We start from the raw sequence: 26725 nt of genomic DNA on the forward strand, positions 1-26725 counted from the left end.
AACAAATTTAAAAAAAACCGGCGAAGTGCAAGTCGGACTCGCACACGAAGGGTTCCGTACCATTATTTATAAAAACGGTCACCCATCCAAGTACTGACCCCGCCCGACGTTGCTTAACTTCGGTCAAAAATCACGTTTGTTGTATGGGAGGCCCCACTAAAATTTTTATTTTATCCTGTTTTTAGTATTTGTTGTTATAGCGGCAACAGAAATAAATCATCTGTGAAAATTTCAACTGTCTAGCTATCACGGTTCGTGAGATACAGCCTGGTGACAGACGGACGGACGGACAGCGGAATCTTAGTAATAGGGTCCCGTGTTTTACCCTTTGGGTACGGAACCCTAAAACCGATTTACAATGTAGATAAAGGTAGCAACAGGCGGTCTTATCGCTGTTAGTTCTTATTCTTCGTTTGTTTAGCATTAGAGTGAAGGTGACGTGTCTTTTTTAAGCATGCAATCGTATAATTATTTAGCTTTTTTTGTAATAGTTATGTACTTAGTGGTTAATATTAGTATTTACTATTTTTTTTTTTAATAATGCTTAAAAACGAAGTATAGACATGACAACCAAATATTAACGCCATATTGTAGGGCAGGATATACAGAACATGAATCATTAGTACTGTCACGCTCCGTGATTGTTGAGCCATTTAGGGTTCTAGCTAAATTGGACATTCCATAGAGCACGAGTAAGTATGGAACAACCAATTCAGCTAGGACCCTAAATTGCTCGACAATTACGAAGCGTGCCTGTAGGTACCTAAAAATGTTGTTAACCCATTTTAACCATGCAATAAAATATTTTTGATTTTGATTTCTAATTTGAAATATTAGAATCAAAAAGTTCATAATAGATTGTATATCATAACTACAAAAATGTGTTCCCTACTCTCAACCCAAAACCCCTTGTATCTTAGGATCTAGATATTTTCACACAAGACGGTTTATCGATAACTTCTTACATCACTAGATTATCGACATTAAATGTCGACTATTGCCCATCACTTTTCTGGCTGTGTACGTATTTAGAAACTTGACTCCGCCCCTAAAATTAGTGCGATAGGGACAACTGCAGCTGAGGCGAAAAATCCTGCGTAAAAATGACAAAAATCGAGGTTTCGTAGTCCTCTTTTTCCTCCCCCAAAACTTAACCAATCGTAACCAAATTTGGAAATCTAAATGATTATGAAATTATCTGTGTCGGACCGTTTTGCTTTTTTGGCTAATTGATATCAGTTTTGAATACCACGCCTCTCATTGCGGCATAGTCTATTAGGCCATTTTGGCCGTTTTTGAAGGGCTCTAGCGCCTTAAAAAACAAAAATATCAAAAAAAGCAAAACGGTCCGACACAGATATTGACAATATTAATCTGTGTTGAAAAAATCATTGCTCTAGCTTCAAAAACCACGGAGGAAAACGAGGACTACGTTTGTATGGAGGAATGACCACTCCTGTTGGCTCTTAAGGTTCCATCAGACAGGCGCGTTTTCCGGGCGGGGTGTGAGCGCGGCGTGAGCATTTTATATGTAAAAGCGGCGCGCCCCGCTCACGTGCCGCCTGCAAAACGCACCTGTGTGACGGAGCCTTTGCCTTACCGTTCTAAGTGACCAGTGACCACCTTCAATTAAATGCACAGGCCACGACGACGACACACGACTATCTGAGTTTACGACATAGTGGGAAGGCGACCTGTTGGTAGTCGCTACGCTGACTCAAGCAAAGTTTTACGTTTTACGTGAAGTATGGCGCGGACAAACAAATAAAAAATACCTACCTATACTATACATATATGAGTATTATTGTCGATGCCAGTTCTGGTTCTGTTGGTCTTAGGGAGCAATGAGTGATTTCTCATATAAACATGCGTCTCGATACTGATGGACCTGATTCCACCCTTAAAAGATTCCGCCCCTAAAATTTACAATTTTAATGCCCTAATTTTTGACATTGGCAGCAATGTAGTCGACAGCAATATCGCTCTGCAATACTGCTGCAGTAATGCTGGTGCAGTCTGAATTCAAACGGTACTTTAAAAAAAGTTTTTAGTGGAATGACCTACAAAGAACCTTGAAGACCTACCTACCTTGAAGAGCGTGGCTAAATGTAGACAAAACATGAAAACACTCTATTCACGTGCATTTTGTTCAAATATTAATTTGTATTATAATCTTAATACAAATTTACACGTCTTTCAAGTTCATTGTCATCACATTTGTGTACAAGTACGTCATTAAGGCGTAAGTACATAATTGTCATACTTGATAAAAACCATATCTAATTAAAAGAATACGTCTGTATGAAATACACTGCGAGTATACTGCGGGTAGATTCAAATGGCTCGATTCGGGAAATGAATTAGAGATTAACTAGATACGATATAGTAAAGATATGTGACGTTCCACGACAAAAGTCACCTTATGGCGGCTGGCGCCGCGATTCGGGAAATGAATTAGAGTTCACTAGATATGAAATAGTAAAGATATGTGACGTTCCACGACAAAAGGTACCTTATGGCGGCTGGCGCTTACGTCGCATAGCGCCGCAATAATATTGGAGCGGCGTTAATAATAGCGAATCGAGCCGAAAGTCGATATTCGATATTTGGTAGGGCGCCTAAATAATTAGTGTTACGATAGCAGTAACGAACTTTTGATACCTATAACTATAATGGTAACATTCCATTTCTAACCGCAGCTGCACTACCGGTACTGAACGCGTCGCTGTCATTGTCAATTTCCATAGTAAAATTGACAGTAATGCAGCTGCGGTTAGAAATGGAATGTTACCGTAAATTATTACCTAGGTTATATGTTAGGTACTAGGCTAAATCATAACATTTTGGTATTGTTGGGCATACTCGTAACTTTTAATTGAAAGGTCCCTGAGATTCTTTCATAAGTAGGTATACAGCTTATTTCATAACTATACGTAATACTTAGTAGTTTTGGTCCTATCCATCGAGTCACTAATTGTGTTATTGAACGTAAAATAAGTGTCAAGAGTTGGAATATCAAAAGTAAAAAAAAAACACGTTTCATTAGAGACAAATCAATACATACAAATCCTCTTTGTTGCACAACCTCAAAATAAATTGTAAAGGAACACATACTTATAGTACATAAAGACAGTAAAAAATAGGCGGCCTTATGGCTAAAGAGCGAACTCTTCCATGTAAACTAGTGCAGAAAAGAAAATGTTAACTAATTAGGAGGTGCAAAAACTAAATTGGAAAGTAAAAGCTAAACTTAATGTACCTAATAGCTATAGTTCTGTCTAAACCGTCGAATAACTAGTTCATAAATAGATAAATACAGTATGTATCAGAACGAAAGGCCAAGAAAGTGACCCATTAATGTTTAGGCCATACTGAGCAACTTTTACTATGGGACCAACCCCGAAATCGCCGAAAAAAAATTGACTCTCCCATAGGAAATTTCAACATCAAGCCAGGAAAATGTATGAAACATCCAATTTTTTTCCGCGGTTCGGGGTTGGTTCCATAGTAAAAGTTGCTCAGTATGACCTTAACATTAATGGGTCTCTTTCTTTGCCTTTCGTTCTGATACATACTGTATATACATAAATAAAGGTACTAATGATAACAGCATCAGGAGTCCAAATTCATAACTTATTGAAATTCTTCTTGAATGAGGCAACAGACTGTGATTTCCTAAATATTACCTAACTAAATAGTCCTTTCTAAATTATTTAATTGTATAACTTTTGCTCCTAAACATTAGCGTCTTCAACCACTGCAGCACAGGAGACTCCTTGCCGAGGTTGGCAGCCTCCTCCATGGAGTCTGGTAAGGGTGCGCCGAGGGTCTCCGGCGCCAGCAGCACCAGCAGGCCGGACACCAGCGCCATCACGCCGAACACCAGGAACGGGAGGTGCACCCACACCACTGCTGCCTGAAACATTGTCAAATTAGCCAAAAGACCTGCCGCAAACCCATAAGTAAATCTTCAAGCTACTGAGAACAACTAGACTTCGCCTAAGCTCAATCTTTATCAATTAATCCCTGCCGCTTCTTTTTCGCTCTTTTGGCTCTTCACCACTTAAATGGTTAGCAGTCCTCAACGGTGCGTTTCTCTAGAAACTTCCTGTCTTACACAAAAAAACTGTGGAATGAACTGCCGTCGGCGGTATTTCGGGAACGATACGACCCTAAAACCTTTAAGAAGAGGGCGTACCTAGGTACTCAGATTTTAATCGCCGGCACGCAATACACTTGCAACCCCTCTCGTTGCAAGTGTTCATGGCCGGCGGTAATTGGTTACCACCAAGGTGCTCGTTTGCATCCTATACCACAAGACCTCTAAACTCTTCTATAACTTCTATTGCACATTTAATGTACCACCAACGTCTAGCATTCCCGAGAAGGTCCTGATACTCACAACTCCAGGCATGAGCGGCGCTAAGATACCCCCAACTCTTCCAATCATGGAGGAATACGCGAAGAGACTGGACCGGTACCGCGTGGGATACAGTTCAGCGGTGTACACGTACAGAGACGTTATCACGCCGGACACGCACATCTTGCCGATCAGGTATACTGTCAGGGAAAGCCAGTAGTTGCCTGGGAAAAAAAAAAATTGAAGTTCAATGCTTGGTCATAATCGTAGAACGGGCATGTCAATTTCGTATTTATTCTTTTACTACTATTATTTTGTATGGGTCATACAGATATTTTAAAACATTATTGTCACTACTGTTGGCAATAGTAAAGTGAATAGATTATAGACAGAGATGTTAACAGGATAATATAAATGGGGCACCCCTTTATGCACTATTTTTAGGCGTGAATTAGGTCTTCATCAAAAAATTGTGTATAATCCATATAAGAAAATAAACAACTGCTTCAAGCTTACCGTCAGATACAAATATAAAGGCAATCTGACAGGCTCCACTTATCAAAAATCCTGCCGCCAACACAGCCTTTCTCCCAATCCTGTTCAAAAGCAGCACGGCGGTCCAATACCCCGGGATCTCGATTGCGTTGCACGCTGAATAGTTGATGTATCTGTTCCCTGATATCCCCACAGAAGATATCGTCAGACCGTAGTACATTAGAATACAAGTGATCCACCACACCGGTGTCACCAAACAACGCAATAAAATTGGTTTATGTCTGAAAACTAGACATATTAACCAAGGTTCCGTTGTATCTTTTTCCTTCGTCACAACATCTTTTAACTCCGAGAACTCTTTCAAAGTCCTTTCTGACAAAGCACTTCCATTCATTTTAGCAGCTTTTTTCAAGATGGTTAAGGCTTCTTCATACCGGCCTTTGCTGATCAGCCATCGAACAGATTCCGGTGCGATCCAAAAGTAGATTACGAAAATGAATTGTGGCAAGTAGAGCATGAGGATTAGATGTCTCCAATAAGGTTCCGTCCAGGCTATTGCACCCAAAAGTGTTTGTCCTACTGCAAGGCAAGTGCTCATAGTGACACCGGTTGCTACACGGTATTTTGGCCCCACATATTCCACAGCTGTAATGATAAAGCATTTTGTCAAAAATACTTTTTAGACGTTTTTATAGCCAAATGTCTCTTTTGCATGCCTGTATCATGTACTCTTCGAAGAGGCACCGGGATTTGGTTCAAATGTAAGTTACAAGAAGAAATCGTTTGTAAAAACTGGCATAATTATTGATTTTTGGTTGACGATGTGAAATATAGAATAAATTTGCATAATGTATAATGCATACTGAAACGTCTTACCTAAAATATAAGCACTGGAAAAAGTACAGGCTCCAAACAGAGCCTCTACAAACGATATAGATATGTAACAGTTGTAGGAGCCAGAGAAATACGCCAGACTTCCGATCCAAACGGAGTTGAAGGTGGTAAGGGCGAGGGCGAGCCGCCGGCCCCAGCGGTCGGAGATGAGACCCATCATCGGTAGGCAGAACATGTAGCCCAGGGTCCTGGCCGAGCCGATCAAAGTTGGGCGCCAGTCGTCGCAGGCCAGACCAAACTGTAATAATAAAATTTGTTGATAAAACTACTGCCTTCATAATGGGAGCATCAACTTTATTTATAAATCTTCACTGTGGTTACGTTTTCTATGCCGCTGTTTAACATTCATTGTTTATATAATTTCAATTCACATTCATCAGTGGTCGTGTACTAAGCATAAACAAATTTACGAGTATAACGTGTTTTCTAACGGTGTTACAGTTGTCTCCTTAAAAACGGAACAAAAATATTTGCTCGATCACCTATTGACATTGCCATTCGCTGACTAAGAAAATAATCGGGCCAATGTTTTATTTGTTGTTGAATTTTATTAGCCAGTTTTTGATAAAATTTGGTAGGTATACCCTAAAAAATCTTTCTCGTATCTTTTTCGTATGTAAATACGAAAATGTAAGGTACTTTCAACTCAGCGGAAAGTTACATACTGACATTTTTACTGAGACAAATTGGGATTTCGTTTTTATTCCACACAGAATAAGGAGCTCTTCAAACCTACCAAATTCTATCCAAATCTAAAGAATAAAAAACCGGTCCAAAAACGGTACTAGAAAGGCCGCGTGAAACAATTACGAGTAGAATAAAATGTTTGAAATATAAATACCTCGTAATAAGCCGAATTCTTATGCTCATAAACATAATCCTCGCATTGCACCGACGTGTTCCTATCAAACAAGTCTGCTGAACAGGATTCGCTGTTCCGTGACATGTTCGTTGTAAAACGATGGCAGTTGTCGAAGGAGTCCCCTGACGACGGCACCGCGTTCAGGATCCATGGCGGGGAGAACAGGGGGGTGTCCACACATTCGGGGATGAGGCATCTGGAATCATTTGGGTGTGTAATGTTTAATATAATTATAAAAAAACTATCATACATTTGTTATAACGTCATTTGATATATTATTATATGTTATAATGTATTTTTTATTATACGTTTCCTTTATTATATTGTGATTTCATCTAAACTGACATTTATATAATGCCTAATGTAATCTAATTTTCAAATAGTATATAGACATATTTTATAATGACATTTGTTATATTATATTTTTGTATAACGTAATACTTCATACAATTTTAACAAGTATAAATACATATATTGTATACATTTTGTTGTCATATTTAATTTACTGATAATGTAAAGTTTTACATACTTTTTATAACTAGTACGCAGCCCTACTGCTTTTGCTAGCTATTTTATTCTAGGGAGGTCGCAGTTCTAACCTAACCTAACCGATTTTTTCACGGTTTTCGTTCTGCGGGGGCCACAGTTCAAACCTAACCTAAACCACTTTTTTTGCCAGAGTATTTTATTCTACGGAGGGCCAAAGTTCTAACCTAACCTAACCCACCTTTTGTTAGGTTGTTATTCGTTTATGCGGAGTCACAATTCCAACCTAACCTAACCCATTTATGTCATGCAACTATTATGCCACACAAATAATTATGTGATGTCACTTGTTATAACAAATAATATGCTTTAGAGTATGTAATAATTATGACAATGTATATTAGACGAAGTGTAAAGATACCTTATGACCATTATACCAATAATAACATTATGTATACCGTTAATTAGGTATTACGGTAGTATGTCATTTATTACGTTATTCAAAATAACGATATATCAAACTATAATATATGAAAAGTAATTATAACAAATGTAATGCACCCGGAATCATTTATATCTTGAACCAGTGTATCTGAATAAATAGGTAGTAAACTGGCTTAAAGTTAAGTATTGGTTTTCGATACAGAAACAGTACTGGAACCGGGAATTCCTGGTTCTCTCCGTACGAATTCAGTAATTCTAATAAAGAACTGCACTCGGCTTATCGTGATGCTGTCTACAAAATAATAAAGTGACCGGGCGTGTTGTATCAGGAAAGGAATAGTCTGGTGTGAGTCATCCTTAAGTCCAGTTACTACGCTTAGAATAAAAAATAATCAATGGTCTTCAGCTGTTTCAAAAAGAGTTGTCTCTCTCCTTCTTCCTTGTCTACTTTCACAACCTACTCGGTATCAGAATATTTTATCTAACTTAACATCAGGCCCCAATTTCACCACGGTGACAGGTGCGACAATTGTAAAATCACTGTTGCTGACGTCACAGGCATCCATGGGCTACGGTTACCACTTACCATCGGGCGGGCCGTATTCCTGTTTGCCACCATCATTGTATTATTTAAAAAAACTGTATTATATCGGAAAAAAAAACGGATATTTCTTTTGCGAAGTTTCTGACAATTGTCAAGATTTAGAAGAATTGTAGGTAATTCTTGACAGGTAATGAGTTATATGTCGGAATTTCGTGACAATTGTAGTGTTTCTTGTGACAATTGTCATAAACTTAGCAAGAGAAATATCCGTTTTTTTTTCGATATAATAAAGTTTTTTTTTAATAATACAATGATGGTGGCAAACAGGAATACGGCCCGCCCGATGGTAAGCGGTAACCGTAGCCCATGGATGCCTGTGACGTCAGCAACAGTGATGTTTTACAATTGTCGCACCTGTCACCGTGGTGAAATTGGAGCCAGGAATTCTTAATTAAAAGGATGAATGCGGTATTTTTAACCGACTTCCATTTCATAGAAGGAGGAGGTTCTGTATTCGGTTGTGGCTATGCTTTTTTGTTTTTTTGACATTGGAAATGTCTTTTCGTTCGCTCCAGTATACGGTCCGATTTCACGAAAAAGTGCGACCCCCTTATATCTCGGAAAGTTGTGAAGATATGATATTAAAAAATAGGCTCAAAAGACGCATAATCACGAGAGCTGTAAGGTGCAAAAATAATTATTCGAGAAAGTCAAAAACAAAAAAAGTTATGGTCGAAAGAGTGAAAATAAAATTCAATTTTTTCCGAATTTTTGATTTTGGTGCTCGATAATTTGGAAACGAAGAATGCTATCAAAAATTTGAGAAAAACGGCTCTGGACAATTTAGTCAGCTACAATTTGAGCCTAAAACAAAGACGATCGGGTTAAGGGTTTGCCCTGTAGCCTAACCTTAAAATAGTCAAAAAGTCAGAACGACATTTTTCACAGGACATTTATGACTTCATGTTTCGCAGAGTTCGTTATCGGTGTTTGTTGAGAATTATCGGGATTATGACGGCAGAATAACACTTGCACTGCGTGGGCTTTCAAAATCGCTGCAGATTTTTCTTGGTCTAACTCTATCTATCCTGTTTGAGACGGGCGTAGATAACGCACTATTCGACAATTTAATCGGAGAGGGAGAGGGAGAGGGAGAGGGAGAGGGAGAGGGAGAGGGAGAGGGAGAGGGAGAGGGAGAGGGAGAGGGAGAGGGAGAGGGAGAGGGAGAGGGAGAGGGAGAGGGAGAGGGAGAGGGAGAGGGAGAGGGAGAGGGAGAGGGAGAGGGAGAGGGAGAGGGAGAGGGAGAGGGAGAGGGAGAGGGAGAGGGAGAGGGAGAGGGAGAGGGAGAGGGAGAGGGAGAGGGAGAGGGAGAGGGAGAGGGAGAGGGAGAGGGAGAGGGAGAGGGAGAGGGAGAGGGAGAGGGAGAGGGAGAGGGAGAGGGAGAGGGAGAGGGAGAGGGAGAGGGAGAGGGAGAGGGAGAGGGAGAGGGAGAGGGAGAGGGAGAGGGAGAGGGAGAGGGAGAGGGAGAGGGAGAGGGAGAGGGAGAGGGAGAGGGAGAGGGAGAGGGAGAGGGAGAGGGAGAGGGAGAGGGAGAGGGAGAGGGAGAGGGAGAGGGAGAGGGAGAGGGAGAGGGACTTATACAGAGAAACATAAAAAAGAAAAAGTGCCATCCCGATCACCACTTCTCCAGTTGACTACGGATTTGCCGTGTAATAATTTTCGTGTACTTTGAACATTAACATTAACATATCCTGCTTATTAATCGAAAAATGAAATATGTACCTATACTTATGCGCCACGGCGACAATTATTCAAACTTGGATACGCGTGTGAAAATTTTGCAATTTGTTTGTTCACATGCGTTATGTCCAGGATACTTGTGTTAGTCTAAGGATAAAGTAATTATCATTCAACGTTGTCGTTCTATTTTGTAACTTTTTCCTTATCCAGACTTTCTCGTCGCTCAGCGACAATATTTTTTCGAATTCCGTAGATTCATTTCCAATGTGCTCGATAGTCGTGTGAGGCACGAAATCTGTGAATTTTTTTTATGTATGTTCATCGATTACTCCGAGACCCATGGGCCGATTTGAGGAATTCTTTTTTTGTTCGAAAGGAGGTACTTCCATGGTGGTCCCACATTAATCTGGTGCTGTTCTGATGATGGGATCCATGAGGAATTGAGGGAACTCCTCAATTTTTAAATGCACATGTAGGGTGATTTGGGTGTTTTCTTAAGCAACTCGAGCATTTTCTCTCGAAAACCATCAATTTGATGAAGTGGACCTGATGATGATGATTGTTTTGCAGATAATCATGACGATTTCTTAAAATGTACGACGTTCAGCGATTATTCCGAGACCCGTGGTCCGATTTGAGCAATTCTTTTTTTGTTTGAAGGGAACTGCCTCCAAGAGCGTCCCACATTAATCTGGTGCTGTTCTGATGATGGGATCCGTGAAGAATTGAGGGAACTCCTCAATTTTTAAAGGCACATGTATGGTGATTTGGGTACTGTCTTAAGCAAATCAAGCATTTCCTCTTAAAAACCACTAATTTGATGGAGTGGACCTGATGATGATGATTGTTGATGATAAATGATGATGATTTTATAAGTGTAGATTACTCCGGAATCGTGGTCCGATTTGAGTAATTATTTTTTTGTTTGAACGAAGTTACCTCCAAGGTGTTCCCATAATATTGTTGGTTATAATCTGGTGACGGAATTCATAAGGAAATGAGGGAACTCCTCAATTTTTAAAGGTACGAGTATGGCGACATCGTTGTTTTTTATAGTAACTCAAACATTTCCTCCCGTTAATAACCCATTTGATGAAGTACAACTGTAACCTTACCACGAGTTTGACACTACATCTTCGGTATCGTCTTCGTAACTTACTTTCTATACATCTCGCTCGCACTAATAGGATGCCAGTACGAGCGAGACGCATAGAAAGTAAGTTACGCACACGCTAAGCTAATATGTCAGTGTTAGACTTATGGTAAGACTACTGAGGAGTCGGGAAATGGATGGCGGTTGAAGGGTTGGTGGTTCAGGCTTCAGGGTCGAGGGGTTCCGTGATCAGGGGTTGATGTCTCACAGCAGTGATCTGGGGGTTGAGGGATTGGGTCAGTGGCGGGGCGGAGGATGGATTTTGTGTTTGTGCACTGTAGTGACAGGAATGAAACCGAATTTAGTGATACGCATCATTATTATTTTCATTCATGCGTCACGCGTCACTCATAAGCTGTTAACAATGCCTTACAATTAAAAATGGAAAAATAAAAACTTTTACAAAAAAAAAGAAAACCGACTTCAAAAAGGATAAAATAAAATATAATCCGTTTTTAAGTATATGCGTTACTAACTGATATGTTTGAAGTCGGTGCCAAGACAAATAGTAACAATACCGGTCAAAAATAATCAGCTTTATGTCTATAAATCACATTACAACTGTACTAATAGGTATTATAATAGTGAAAGTAATTCTGCCTGTCTCTTTGTCACCTTTTCAGCTAAACAACTGCCATGTAAACTGGTGAAATTTGCCATGCAGGTAAAAAGTTAAAGCCCTAGATGGTCCTTGAATTGTTTTATATTTTGAATTCAAGTTCTCTGGATAAGAGGCGGGAAATAACTCAGTCCCAATCCCACACCTGAGTACTATGGACAGTTCGAAAATTAGTAAAAATTGCTGTTTAAAAAACATATCGGCAATCGCATTGGTTTTATACTAGTACCGACAAACATGGTACGGACTGCGCCAAGGTGGATTGACAGTGGGTTCTTAGGTATCTACAGAAAGTATGATAATTGCTGTCGTGTAAGGCAATCTTTGTTATGGCAAACATTGTTACCGGATCGCCCTAAAATCATGGTATGTTTCAAATTTGGCTTGGCACCGACTTCAAACATATCAGTTAGTAACGCATATACTTAAAAACGGATTATATTTTATTTTATCCTTTTTGAAGTCGGTTTTCTTTTTTTTGTAAAAGTTTTTATTACAATCTAATTTGTATCACCTATTTTTTTTTCATTTTCTTAATTAAATATTTAATTGTTCTCAATCAGTAAACTAAGCTTACCTTGTTTTGACCTTCACAACAGTAAACAAATACGCATAGCATTGCACACTCCCTATCAAAGCCACCAGGGCACACAACACCACGGCTCTGAGCTGGAACCGCCCCCATTGACCGATTTCTTCCACTAGGATCCGATCCAGATTCATCTCCCTTTTATCCACAGACATTACGAAGACTTGTACTGAAAAGGTGCGAACTAGCTTACATTTTTTGGCACATTGTCTTGCTAAAGTTATGATTATGACAGGTTTATACACTTGTCAGTACGTCTGACTTTAAAATATTCCGGCCTGCATTTGTTTGTTGTTTCGCAACTTAACGTTTGTTCCAAAAATGACGGATTTTCAGAACGGTCACAAATCTAATGGCTTCAACAGTCGACATCAGATATATCGGAGTGACCAAAGTGCTCAACAATATCTGACCTTTGACGATTATAATAGAGGCTTTGTTTACATGTTTGTGAAAACCTTGGCCGCTCCGTTATATTAACCACCGACTATACAAAAGGCTCTTTTCACAAACATAATATTTTTTTTGAATAATTTTTCGAGATTGCGATAGGATACCGTTACTGCTACGCGTATCGTAAGCTAATGAAAGATTGAACGGAGCTGTAGTCTTTACCGTGACCAACGTTTGAACACTTGTTTTTATTAAAGGGTGATACCAGCTAAGTCAATGATGAATCATAGGTAATTCATAAAGTCTCTCATATAAATATTTTCCATGCGGTTTATTCATAAAAAGATTGCAATTAGTTTCGTGAACTTGCTTTTTAGTTAAGGTGACAAGAAAGTTAATGGTCAAACTGACAAATGAACCCAAAGTCTAAATCTTGCTTCTAACAGTTCTAACTACTAAATTCATTAAATTTAGTAAAGTGACTAACAGTTTAAAATGCTTTTGGCAGGCCGATAAAAATGCTACGTGAATACGATTCAGATTTATTTTTATATTTATGCTTCGCACGGGTTAACAAATTATACACCTAAACCTTCCTCAAGAATCAATCTATTGATAGGTGCAAAACGCATGAAAATCCGTTCAGTAGTTTTTGAGTTTATCGCGAACAAACATACAAACAGAAAGACGGCGCGGGTGACTTTGTTTTATAAGGTGTAGTGATAGTGATTGAAAATTAGTAGAACCATCAAAATAAAAGTAACTTTAATTAGGTACGAAATATTCTTAGTTTTAAATTATCGCGTAAAAATAAAAGTATAGGTAGGTACGCCATAATCATATAAATAAATAAAAGAAAAAGTCATTTATTGTCGCAAACAAAACATACAACAACGAATCAGACAAGAAAAACAGGTTACAATACAAGGTTAAAGTCCAATAGGGTTGTTGACTGTGAGTATATAATATTTCATTTTAACGAGATATAGAAAGAGAACGTGAACGTGACGTCGTGTGTGCGTTTTATATACACTCCATAGTCGCTAGAACCGTTCCGACAGTTCGAAAAAAACCGGGCAAGTGCGAGTCGGACTCGCGCACGAAGGGTTCCGTACCATAATGCAAAAAACGGCAAAAGAAAAAAAGGTCACCCATTCAAGTACTGACCCCGCCTGACGTTGCTTATTTCGGTCGAAAATCACGTTTGTTGTATGGGAGCCCCACTTAAATCTTTATTTTATTCTGTTTTTAGTATTTGTTGTTATAGCGGCAACAGAAATACGTCATCTGTGAAAATTTCAACTGTCTAGTTCGTGAGATACAGAGTCTTAGTAATAGCGTCCCCGTTTTACCCTTTGGGTACGGAACCCTAAAAAAGAGAAATTGATTTGACTTGACAGCCAACCACCCTATAAGGGCAATAAGCGTTAATTACAGCATAAAATACACGCCTAACGTCATTTTACTTTATTTACCTATGTCTGAATATTTTCTTATCTTTCGTGTTACACTAAACTAAAGAGCTCACCTTCACCAAAGGTCGTCAAAACAAAACATTCGCCTCCACACAAATCGTTTTATCTAAACAAGTTCTCCAGAAAAGCAATCTACAAAATAACACATAAATAAAACATAAAACTAATTAAAACGCAATAGTGCCCATAACGCTCGCTGCGTTGCCGCGTTGGATTGCGATGGACAACCTTTACATCAGGAAAAGACCGGAGCGGGGGTCAAGGCCCCTTTCAAGCAGGCGACGATCCAGCTCCCGGAGGAAGGACTTACCCTCAGCGCACCAGTAGCCTGAGGTCTCGACAGCGAGGGGGACGAATAAATACCCGCTAAGCGCCGAGTATTTCTCTAAATGAATATAACTCACCAATATTAATCAATTGTAGAGGTGTAAGTATAGCACTCTCTCTCTTCTCAGCATTATTATTCCCATCTGATTGTGGGGTCTGCTTTTCTGGTCTTTTCTCTCCACTTCGCGCGATCGGACGTGTCGTCTACTGAAACGTCGCAGGCCCTCATGTCTTTTGCTATGGTGTCTGCCCATCTCATCTTCGGTCTGTAAGTATAGCACGTAAGTACTAATGTTTATATGTGTGTAATCTCTAGTATATAAGGCTAACGTACACCAAATAAAGGGAGTTCATCTATGACTTTCGTTGTTATCACTTGTCTCCAACTCCCGTCCCTACATGGCGATCCTGCCAGTAGCCGCGGTGAGCGCGTGTTTTAGTGTTAAATACCGCGGAATAGTTTGGACAATTAAATAAAATGTGCGGGACAAATTCTAAATAAGCTTCTGACATGAAGCAATGGACATATTTTTGTATGTTTGTGTTTTTGTAATAGTTAAATAATTGTTTAATTGACCGACTTACTTATCCCGATTTAGCGAGCTCCACCACAGCCCCAACTGACTTTAATCCAATTTAAATAAACATGGTTAAGGAAGAATTAACGTAAAGCCTTTATCGCCACAATAATCTTGTAATCGGAGAAGCAGTAATAATCCTTTCGCCAGAGGATTACATCGTTATCTCGGAATGAACCTGCTTTTATATTAAGGCCTGCTTTCGAACTTTAAGATACGTCAATTAATAGATCTAGAAACGATATTAATTAGATATATTATGTCAGTGTCAAATGTGACGTTTCTTCAAACAAAAACGTCACTTTTGACACTGACACATCTAATTCATATCGTTTCTAGATCTATTATTTAACGTGTCTTAAATTTCGAATCGGGCAGTAAATCCGATTAATACTGAACCATTTTGTGGATGATACCTAAGTTTTTTCATACAGTTGTCACGGAGCGAGAACTGTAGTTATAATCATATTTTAGTTAGTGCTTGACATAATAATAATATACTTAGAAAATACTTTTATCGATAATTACCTACCTACCACTAAAAGTCTACGAATACGGAACATATTATAAAGTATTCGTTAAAGTAATAAAATATTCATAATATCTCATTAAAGTAATCTCAATGCATTAAAACTGGGAAACTCGTTCCAATTTATTCCTCTTGGTAAATAATCTAAACATTAACATTTTTACATATTTACCTATTCTGGAGTACCTATGTAAATATGTACAGTATATATTCATAAAACTTTACGGGCCTGATTTAGTCAAATTATGTTTTATCCCTTTCTTGCAAATACATAAGTCAAAATGACAGATAAAGACAAACGATTCATAGCTAATTCAGGCCAGTAACGCATTTATGAATAACGCCAGTCTTATAAATTGCTCTTTTATAAATGATATTGAATAACCTACTTTATTTCATTAACATACATTGATTTCACTATATACATATATAATAATGAAATTGGCTACCTATAATATTTTTTATACGAACGTACGAAATATTCCATCTACCTTTACATTGGAACCCTGATTGTTATATAATAATATTTCAAACGTGTCACATAATGTGTTATAAAACGTATAAACTATCGATAAACTCTGAAGTCACTAGCACCTAGTTCGTGCTAGAAAAAGTGTCGATAACACACGTATTTCACATTTAGAGTTGTACATAGCCCAGTAGCATAGTGAGGCATCGTACACGTGCAAATATGTCCGAAGAAATTTATCAGTGTAAGCCAGTGTAAGGCGTACGTGTTTGTCCGCAAGTCGGAAATGGAATGTTACCTTTACTTTATTCCTAAGTTATGTTAATTTTTTATATATATTTAGTCGATATAACGATTGAGGAACATAATGCACTTTTGCTATAACAATACATGGTATATTCGCTCTTTAGCGATAAGACCGCCTGTTGTCTGCCTCTACATTTAATCAATTGTACTTTTCTTTTGTATCTTTTTACTGAGGTGTGCCAATAAAGAGTATTCTATCTATCTATCTATCTATATTCTTAGAGAGTCTAACTATCGTCAAGTATAATGAACTTGTAATATAACAACTTCTAATCTAACATTAACAGCGTATAACGTATATGTGATATAATTATGTTTCATATAACACTCAGTTGGCATAATGTAGTACTGGTATAATTTGTAATATTTACTACTATTATAACAATCTACGTATTCGAACTTAAGGCAGGTCTCAGTTAGGTACGACGACGAGCGAAGCGAGGAGGAGTGTTAGGTAGAACTGCGACCCTACAGCGCGCGAGCCGAGCGAGCGAGCGAGCGTGCCGCGGTAGCGGCCGGCGAAGCGCCAGAACCGACTTTTGACATTGGAAATGTCTTTTCGTTCGCTCCAGTATACGGTCCGATTTCACGAAAAAGTGCGATCCCCTTATATCTCGGAAAGTTGTGAAGATATGATATTAAAAAATAGGCTCAAAAGACGCATAATCACGAGAGCTGTAAGGTGCAAAAATAATTATTCGAGAAAGTCAAAAAAAAAAAAAGTTATGGTCGAAATAGTGAAAATAAAATTCAATTTTTTCCGAATTTTTGATTTTGGTGCTCGATAATTTGGAAACGAAGAATGATATCAAAAATTTGAGAAAAACGGCTCTGGACAATTTAGTCAGCTACAATTTGAGCCTAAAACAAAGACGATCGGGTTAAGGGTTTGCCCTGTAGCCTAACCTTAAAATAGTCAAAAAGTCAGAACGACATTTTTCACAGGACATTTATGACTTCATGTTTCGCAGAGTTCGTTATCGGTGTTTGTTGTGAAGTATCGGGATTATGACGGCAGAATAACACTTGCACTGCGTGGGCTTTCAAAATCGCTGCAGATTTTTCTTGGTCTAACCCTATCTATCCTGTTTGAGACGGGCGTAGATAACGCACTATTCGACAATTTAATCGGAGAGGGAGAGGGAGAGGGAGAGGGAGAGGGAGAGGGAGAGGGAGAGGGAGAGGGAGAGGGAGAGGGAGAGGGAGAGGGAGAGGGAGAGGGAGAGGGAGAGGGAGAGGGAGAGGGAGAGGGAGAGGGAGAGGGAGAGGGAGAGGGAGAGGGAGAGGGAGAGGGAGAGGGAGAGGGAGAGGGAGAGGGAGAGGGAGAGGGAGAGGGAGAGGGAGAGGGAGAGGGAGAGGGAGAGGGAGAGGGAGAGGGAGAGGGAGAGGGAGAGGGAGAGGGAGAGGGAGAGGGAGAGGGAGAGGGAGAGGGAGAGGGAGAGGGAGAGGGAGAGGGAGAGGGAGAGGGAGAGGGAGAGGGAGAGGGAGAGGGAGAGGGAGAGGGAGAGGGAGAGGGAGAGGGAGAGGGAGAGGGAGAGGGAGAGGGAGAGGGAGAGGGAGAGGGAGAGGGAGAGGGAGAGGGAGAGGGAGAGGGAGAGGGAGAGGGAGAGGGAGAGGGAGAGGGAGAGGGAGAGGGAGAGGGAGAGGGAGAGGGAGAGGGAGAGGGAGAGGGAGAGGGAGAGGGAGAGGGAGAGGGAGAGGGAGAGGGAGAGGGAGAGGGAGAGGGAGAGGGAGAGGGAGAGGGAGAGGGAGAGGGAGAGGGAGAGGGAGAGGGAGAGGGAGAGGGAGAGGGAGAGGGAGAGGGAGAGGGAGAGGGAGAGGGAGAGGGAGAGGGAGAGGGAGAGGGAGAGGGAGAGGGAGAGGGAGAGGGAGAGGGAGAGGGAGAGGGAGAGGGAGAGGGAGAGGGAGAGGGAGAGGGAGAGGGAGAGGGAGAGGGAGAGGGAGAGGGAGAGGGAGAGGGAGAGGGAGAGGGAGAGGGAGAGGGAGAGGGAGAGGGAGAGGGAGAGGGAGAGGGAGAGGGAGAGGGAGAGGGAGAGGGAGAGGGAGAGGGAGAGGGAGAGGGAGAGGGAGAGGGAGAGGGAGAGGGAGAGGGAGAGGGAGAGGGAGAGGGAGAGGGAGAGGGAGAGGGAGAGGGAGAGGGAGAGGGAGAGGGAGAGGGAGAGGGAGAGGGAGAGGGAGAGGGAGAGTGAAGATGCCGATCACCACTTCTCGAGTTGACTACGGATTTGCCGTGTAATAATTTTCTTGTACATTGAACATTAATATATCCTGCTTATTAATCGAAAAATGAAATATGTACCTATACTTATGCGCCACGGCGACAATTATTCAAACTTGGATACGCGTGTGGAAATTTTGCAATTTGTTTGTTCACATGCGTTATGTCCAGGATACTTGTGTTAGTCTAAGAATAAAATAATTATCATTCAACGTTGTAGTTTTATTTTGTAACTTTTTCCTTATCCAGACTTTCTCGTCGCTCAGCTACAATATTTTTTCGAATTCCGTAGATTCATTTCCAATGTGCTCGATAGTCGTGTGAGGCACGAAATCTGTGATTTTTTTTATTATAACCTCAACGTATTTTTATACATTTGTAGTAGTAGTAGTAGTAGTAGTAATCACTTTATTGTACACAACACAGGTTTACATAATATTTACAGAAATAAAGGTACAAAGGCGAACTTATCCCTGTAAGGGATCTCTTCCAGCCATTTGAATACATTATACCGTAAATACTTATAACAAATATTCATTATATCCAGTAAACGTTATATCGAATAGCTTTTATATCGATTAAACATTATACCCCATGAAAATAGTTATTTTGTTGTTATATCAAAAGTTCATTATACCGGTTAAGTGATTATACACCACAAAATTATATCAAAAGTTGTTATATCTTTTGAAAATATATCAAAAATTGTTATACGGATCATTACACACCCGGTTTACCACCGCTCTATAACATGAATTAATTACGGTAGGTTCAGAAAACGGATATTAAAAAGTCGTAGCGCTTTTTTGGATCACAATACAACTGCCATAAATATAATTAGCAATTTTGAGGCCTTTCTCTAGGGATTGTAGCGATTCGAATCCTGAGTTTTTGACTTTCGCTCGATAGAAAAAAATTACGAACATAGGTCTAAAATGCACTTTAAAAAATTATAAGAAATTTTGCTCCAAAGCTAAACTTATATATGCTTGACAACTCAGCGATTATTTTTTTTATTTTAAAAATAGGTACACAAAAATATTAAATTAAAAACATAATATCCGTGCTCCCGGACACGCACTTCTATCTCGTTCATGCCTTCGTTCAGTGAGAGTGAGAGAAGAACACGAACTTACTGCACTTTAAATAGCATGTACTCCCGTAAATCTAAGAGCGTTTTCCCATTGTCCGATCCGATATCGGATGTAGGGTCCGACAGCTGACGGGGCTCCGACATGACTATTTTATCGGAAGCGCCTTTCCGATATCTGATGTCGGAAGGCGGCTATGACAAAAACAACTGCAGAGTGCCATTGGCATTAAGTCCGCCTTATATGTGTTGTCTGTCGTTTTTTAGTAGCTAATAATGATTTATTAAATGTATAAATAAATACATAGAAACACATATTTCTTACATTTTACTTCAACAATGTGAAAACGCTCTAAAGGTGACATCCGGTTGCCGACTGCAACAGCGTTTCTAACTCCTGCAGAGGTCCAGGTGTAGGGGTGCAGCATCGGGAAATGGGTGTTGATTTTTTGTTTTATTTTAGAATGGGTATTTTTTATAACAGGAGGCAAATGGGCAGACGAATCTCCTGATCCTAACGAAGCGCTTACCATCCCCCGTGGTCACCCGCAACACCGATCAGCCGTCATAGAAAATGACATATCGGACGCACGGCCCGGTCTAGCGTCATCCTTAATACAGCTGCAGTTGGCATCAGAATGAAACCTTTAAGAGTCACAGAACAAATTTACTAAGTAAATCATGCGTGTAATTTTTTCAGTCCCACCATCGTCGCCGCTACACCCGAAAATTCAAGGTTCCTTATTGTTTCACATTGTAAGAGAAAATTTACATAGCATCCTCACCATTAGTTTTACGTGGCCTTAAACGCTGGCGACTGCGTCAACTCGGACTGCGTCAACTCGCTTAAAAATATGAGAGAACATTTAAAAATTTCCCTCTTACTTAATACATAAGTACAGTGTAAAATACCAGTACCTTAGTGTCTTTCAGGCTAAGATTACAACAATGTCCGTTGACAAAAGAAATATGAATTTAGATCGTATTCTTGTGGAGGAAGTGGGGCAATGGGGAAGATTCCAGCTCAGGGCCGTGGTGTTATGTGCCTTAGTGATCATAATGGGGGCACTCCAGTGTTATGCGTATTTGTTCATTCTTGTCAAAGTCAAAACGAGGTAAGCGGTATGATCAATGTATTGGTTTAAGCAGTGGTCGAGTCTGTGCGGAAAGAGAAGAGTCGTAAAATGTAGGGGAGTGGATAGGTACATTCTACGACTCTTCTCTTTCCGCACAGACCCTATTTTGCTGTTGTTTGGGCACAATCGGCTTAGGGGCCCAGCTAAGATGATGTACAATTAATTGTATATCGACAAACACCAACGGAAATAAAAAATGTATTGGGATGACAGATGCTACGTAAAGTCCGCTACGTGACTCCATTATTATTATTTTTATTCAGGTAATTACAACACAATATCTAAACTTAATTACAAAAGTATCGTTAAACTAGTACTGTTTGTCTCGATACTCCATCCGCGGTAGATTTTATACAACAATAGAATATCTTTTAACAACAACTTAAGAAACTACTTACATATTCATAACATGCTCAATTTAATCTATCATTTAAATTACAACAACCGCCACCACTGCACTGAGCGCTAAATAAATAATATTTTTCCTTATCCTATTGTTCTACCGACTGGCCGCTCTGGCCGGACCGCACTGCACTCATCTGAGTACAGGATAGGTATGTACCTAAAATAATGTTATTTAAGGATCGATTGGCGTTTTCTATTGTTAATGTTATATTGGCTAGGCCTCATGGACTGTTCAACTGGACTGGACATTATAAGTACAACTACATATTAAGGGCCGTTTCAAAAGAAGTTTTTAAGCCATGGTCTGTTTGTGTCGGTTAAACTGATTTCAGGTGCGTTATTCCTGAATGTGAGAACAGTTCCACGGCCACCTTCGCTCCACCTTGGATCCTGGACGCAGTGCCATCGTCAGGTGACTTTCTGGACAACTGTCACCGTTATGTGACAACAAGTATAGCAGGAAATACTTCCGACTGTCCAGCAGAATTGTTTGACACCAACTCGACTTTGCAATGCGAGGAATATGTTTATGAGCACAAAAACTCCGCTTTTTATGAGGTATATCTAGTTAATTTGTAAGCTGAATTTGATTGTTTTCATTACAATTTAACAGAATTTTGGAAGAGAGAAACTTTGATTTGGTTTAAAAGTTAGCTAACATTAACCAGGAAGCAAAAATTAAGCATTGCAGATAAATGGAAAAAACTTAATAAGTTCTTTTTTTTTCTTGAGATTTGGAAGCCGAGATTTTTTTATGTTCATACTAAATTTATTCGGTCAGATCTTGGAAAATTAACAGACAGAAAAGCAAAGAGTAAAAATAGGTGATATCGTAGAATAAAATACAAGATAATATATATACAGTGGTACTACTAAACGAAATTAATAACTAGAATAAGTACCATTGTAGGCATATCTTTTTTTATTTTTAACAAGCAGAATTCTGCTAACGGTGCTATTAAGCTATTAACACTGGAGTATCGATCCAGAGGCCGCGAGTTCAAGTCTTATCCAAGACAGTAATTTTTCCACTTTAAAATTTAAATTTATTAAAAATAAATTCACTGTATATCTTGTATGTAAATAAATGATTTTTACAACTAGTATACAATTAGAAAGTTTATGCTGCCGAATGTTTGGATATAATGACCTTTTTGACGTTTCCTGCAGTCGGCAGCTTTACAGCTGCATTGAAGCGGAGTGGAATTGCTGCCCACAGCATTATTGCCGCAAATGTCAAAATTTCGGGCAGTAACATTGATTTTGACATTTGCAGCAACATTACTGCTGCAGTAAATGCTGGTATAATTAGTCAGAACCCGACCGGTAACTTGTTATAATCTTAAGGCTGTAACACACTATCGCACTGCACCGCGACCTTGGTGCGTCGCACCCATAAGTGAGAGCGAGAAAGAGATAACAGATATCTCTTTCTCGCTCTCACTTATGGGTGCGACGCACCAAGGTCGCGGTGCTGTGCGATAGTGTGTTACCACTTTTAGAACAACTATTACAGTTTAATCTGGCTTGCGACGACTTCCTCCCGACCCTGGTCGGCTCCGTGAACACCCTGGGCATGATGGTCTGCCTGCCTATAACAGGGCTCATCTCCGACCGCTACGGCCGGCGGCTGGCGCTTGCGCTCACCAACTTCAATCTAGCTTGGATTGGGACCTTGACTTATTTTGCGGGCTCCTACACAAGCTACATTTCTCTGTCATTTCTGACCAATCTTTTTGGATCTTGTTATTTCTCCTGCGCTTATATTTTAGGTAAGCTATGAGAAAATAATGTGTATCTAGCCAATCATTTGTATTTGTTTTATTATTTCTTGTTTTGTGTTATTTGTTTGTGTCGTTGTTATTTCATATTTCATTGATTGCATAGTCATGAACATAAATTACATAATAAGATGTTACAGTTAAGTTGGCCAATTCATGACACCCTGTTAGGGCACACAATATTTAACTTACTAGCTAATTTAACCTATTAAACATTTCATTATAATATATCTACCGTATAATTAGCGTGTATAAGAAAAAAAGGGGAAGTCCAGGAGACTTGTTCTGATGGTACTGGTGGTCGACTTGAACCATTCAATGTGGATATAATAAAGAGAAAAATACCGGAATTTTTATTTTTTGGCATGCAAGTGTCATGCCCGAATAGTTATCGTTAGGTACCTAACATGGGAGTGCAGATTTTGTTTATTTTTTTTTAATAAAATGGTTCAAGTCTCCCACCTGAGCAAATTTGCCGTACTCGCCAATCTCGCCATACAGTGTATTATTGTAATAAAGTATATGATTGCAGCCTTGGAATATGTTGGACCCAAATACCGAGTAGTAATTGGTAGCAGCATGAGCACATGCCTCGCTATAGGGAAGATGCTATTGGGCCCGATAGTCTGGATGGAACCTTACTGGAGGCATCTGATCCTCATCATCTATTTACCTCTATTTGTGTTCGTGATTTATTTCTGGATTGCGCCAGAGTCGGTCCGCTGGCTGATAAGTAAAGGCCGTTATCAAGATGCCCTGGACATCTTGATAGGAGCTGCCGAAATGAACAGAAGATCTCTGAGAGAAAAAACTATAAATTATTTCAAGGGCGTAAAAGATATTGAGACGAAAATAGAAGATATTTCTGAACCATGGTTAGGATGATTCACTTTTGTATGGAGAAAAAAAAGTTGTAATATTTTTCCTGACTTTGCTCACCAATGGAGTCTCCCCACACTAAAAACTATCTATTTCAATTTTCAAAAGAATCGAATAACGTTTAGAGGTTGCACAAGTTGAAAAGGTAGAGTGAGAACCCCATACATTGCGTGAAAATGAACTATGTTCTAAAATGACAAAATATAATGATCTAATACTAAAATCGAATGAGAAAACTGAATTTTGCGTCTAAAACACGATAAAAGCACTTTTCCTTTGGAAACAGGTGGAAAAACTGGAAAATCTTAATTAGAACATTTGTCGAGTAACCAAAATCCAAGTTTACTACTAATTTTAAAATTTATTTATATGTAGAAGGTTGAGTATCACACTACTCTCCGCTTTGATGGTAGCCGCTTAAACCATTTTCTACCCTCTGATGTAGAGTCGTTGGTTATTTGAAAAATCTTTGTTGAATTTGTGCAACCTCTAAATGTTTACCGATTTTAATTTTTTTTAACGTATAATATTTTCTTATCAGTTAGAACAAGAATTCGAGCAAAGTCAGATGAAAATCGAAAATTCGGAAAAATGAAACACCCTAACCATGGTTAATTTGTCTGGTCTTCAAATATAAGCCAATATTATTACGTTGTGTAGTGACACCAATATGGTGGATTTCATCAATTTTAATGTATTACGGCTTAACGATATGTTCCATAGGGATATCTGGAAATAAATACCTTAATTATTCTGCTACGATTGCCGTCGAAATCCCAGGTTATTGGATCGCTGTTTTGCTTCTGGATAGAATTGGGAGGAAAGCTGTATTAGTGACAGGATTTTGGATAACTGGAGCCTGTCAAGTTGCATTTATATTTATATCTAAAGGTGAGTTTGCCTCTTGTTAGAATATTAGTTGTATTTTTGGTATAAGAAATACACATAATCTTTAAAATCAAGTGTCCTAAATTTATCAGACTGTTGACTTGTTCTATGGTTAATTACCTACTTTATTTTTGCCACTGGCACAGAAGTACATGACGTGAGATGCGGACTGTACACAGAATGCAGACGACATTTTATCCGTTTATCCAGGATTGGTATTTAATTTTAGGAAATTATTGGCTGTCCTTGTCAGTGTACCTGATCGGCAAGATGTGTATCGCCGGCGTGACGACTTCTCTCTACGTGTACACAGCCGAACTGTTCCCCACACGATACAGATCCAGTCTGCTGTCTTATTGCTCTATGATGGGACGGGTTGGTGGCATATTAGCTCCGCTGATGCCTGGCTTAGTGAGTATAAATTCGGGAAATTTATATGGTATATTTCTGGAGGGATTCGCAGGGGGATCCTGTCCCCTACAGCCCAGACACGTCTTCGTTAGAAAATATGAAAGTATTAAGAATGACTGACACTAGACCGGGCTGGGGCCGGGCCGGAGCTCCCGGCGCTTCGTTTTCTATCGAATCCACCACGTGATCACCGATCAGCCGTCATAGAAAATGACATGTCGGACGCCTCGGCCCGGGCACGGCCTGATCTAGCGTGAGTCATCCTTTATGTGCTCCAGGTGGCTGCCTTATGCGATTGATTGGCTTTATGCGTTCAATCTGATATGCAAGATATTAACGCATTAAGGTGTGTGTTGGAACTGTTTCAGGCAGCAGTGGTGTGGGTGCACCTCCCGTTCCTGGTATTCGGCGTGCTGGCGCTGGGTTCCGGCCTGCTGGTGCTGCTGGTGCCGGAGACTCTCGGCGCACCGCTACCTGATTCCATGGAGGAGGCTGCCGGACTTGGCATGGAGGCACCTGGGGTCATGCAACATTTGAGGACTCTTGTGTTTAGAAGCAAAAGTTATACTATTCGATACTAGTTCTATTTCTATTTATGCCAGTCGCCGGCTAGGACGTTTCCCATAAATCACATAAATTCCTCACGAGTCCCTTTATCAGAACTATATATGCACCTTATCATACATTTTTGAAATGACGGGGTTTGGAAAAATAAATAAAACTGACCATGAAACATTCACCTTAATCTTGTTTTGAAAACATGAAGTCGTTGAATGATAAATAAACCGGCTTTCGATACTGTAACCCTGTACTTAATGATAAACTTTTCACCCGCTGCGATTACGAGTGTACGCACTGAAAACAGGTCACGCCGAAGACTAAATATTATAATTATAAGCATCATAATCATAATAATTTATTAAAAGTTACATTCGAATTAAAACTACACCAGTGTTACTACTGCAGCAATGCGGCGCGACATTACTGCCAACTGCATTGCTGCCTCAAATGTCAAAAATTCTGGCTGCAACATTGACATTGACATTTGCGGCAGCCATGCAGTCTGCAATAATATTGCAGTAATGCAGTAGGCAGCATTACTGCAAGAAACGTCAAACATCATTTTATTGAGAGATTTTGAAATTTGTCGTTGTCTCGGCAGTATTCCTCGATGTTGCTGCCCGGATGTTTGACATTATAGCAGCAATGTCGCGCCGCATTCTGGAGCAGTACTGGTGTAGTTTGTCTCTGAACGGTACCTTATATTCGAGTATATTACAATACAATCGAGCATATCGCTACTGTGGTTCCGCCACCGTTACACTTCCAACAGAAAATTCAAGGTTATATATCCTACCCTACTAATGTAAACAAAAGCCGTAAAAGCCATTGTCATACAAATATGAATTTGGAACTTATTGCCCGGGAATAAGATATGTAATGGAATGCGTTTTCCAATGGATGTTATGTCAGTTTAGCACATCTGGGGCTTATAAGGCTGTTGATACATGTTGCATTTATAACATAATCTAGTTAAATTAGCGTTATCTGTCGTCGCGGCTAATTTTATTTGCAATATGATAAATTAGTCAATTTAAATTAACAGTTATTTTGATTTGAAAAATAATCTGTAATAAACTAAAAATTGGAGCTC

The 26725-nt window shown here is 39.6% G+C and overlaps 3 protein-coding genes across 3 annotated transcripts in view; 2 read left to right on the forward strand and 1 right to left on the reverse strand.

Moving 5' to 3' along the window:
* The window catches only part of LOC134794442 (solute carrier family 22 member 3-like), a 361574-nt gene that overhangs the window by 90447 nt on the left and 244402 nt on the right, over positions 1 to 26725 (forward strand). The gene's annotated exons all lie outside the window — the stretch shown is intronic.
* On the reverse strand, positions 3618 to 12406 carry LOC134794640 (organic cation transporter protein-like). The gene is made up of 6 exons (XM_063766444.1): positions 12175 to 12406; positions 6591 to 6807; positions 5732 to 5987; positions 4877 to 5500; positions 4403 to 4584; positions 3618 to 3916 (listed from the first exon to the last, which is right to left on the reverse strand). Exons 1-6 carry the CDS (start codon positions 12339 to 12341, stop codon positions 3710 to 3712), a joined length of 1653 nt encoding a protein of 550 aa, XP_063622514.1. The 5' UTR covers positions 12342 to 12406; the 3' UTR covers positions 3618 to 3709.
* LOC134794532 (organic cation transporter protein-like) lies at positions 20527 to 25652 on the forward strand. Its single transcript, XM_063766344.1, has 7 exons — positions 20527 to 20686; positions 21433 to 21670; positions 22629 to 22888; positions 23361 to 23768; positions 24383 to 24663; positions 24890 to 25071; positions 25440 to 25652. The coding sequence occupies exons 1-7, from the start codon at positions 20541 to 20543 to the stop codon at positions 25650 to 25652; spliced, it is 1728 nt and encodes a 575-aa protein (XP_063622414.1). The 5' UTR covers positions 20527 to 20540.

Source organism: Cydia splendana, chromosome 10 (genome assembly GCF_910591565.1).
Source record: "Cydia splendana chromosome 10, ilCydSple1.2, whole genome shotgun sequence".
Taxonomy (NCBI): domain Eukaryota; kingdom Metazoa; phylum Arthropoda; class Insecta; order Lepidoptera; family Tortricidae; genus Cydia; species Cydia splendana.

Bases quoted from the DNA above. Each gene is read 5' to 3' on its own strand.
- LOC134794532 (XM_063766344.1), top strand. From the start codon at position 20,541: ATGAATTTAGATCGTATTCTTGTGGAGGAAGTGGGGCAATGGGGAAGA. The intron at 20,687-21,432 runs GTAAGCGGTATG...TTGTGTCGGTTA, and splicing joins CTTGTCAAAGTCAAAACGAG to AACTGATTTCAGGTGCGTTA. The intron at 23,769-24,382 runs GTTAGGATGATT...ACCCTAACCATG, and splicing joins GAAGATATTTCTGAACCATG to GTTAATTTGTCTGGTCTTCA.
- LOC134794640 (XM_063766444.1), bottom strand. From the start codon at position 12,341: ATGTCTGTGGATAAAAGGGAGATGAATCTGGATCGGATCCTAGTGGAA. The intron at 6,808-12,174 runs GTAAGCTTAGTT...AAATGATTCCAG, and splicing joins GTTGTGAAGGTCAAAACAAG to ATGCCTCATCCCCGAATGTG. The intron at 3,917-4,402 runs GTGAGTATCAGG...ACAATGTTTCAG, and splicing joins CGCCGCTCATGCCTGGAGTT to GCAGCAGTGGTGTGGGTGCA.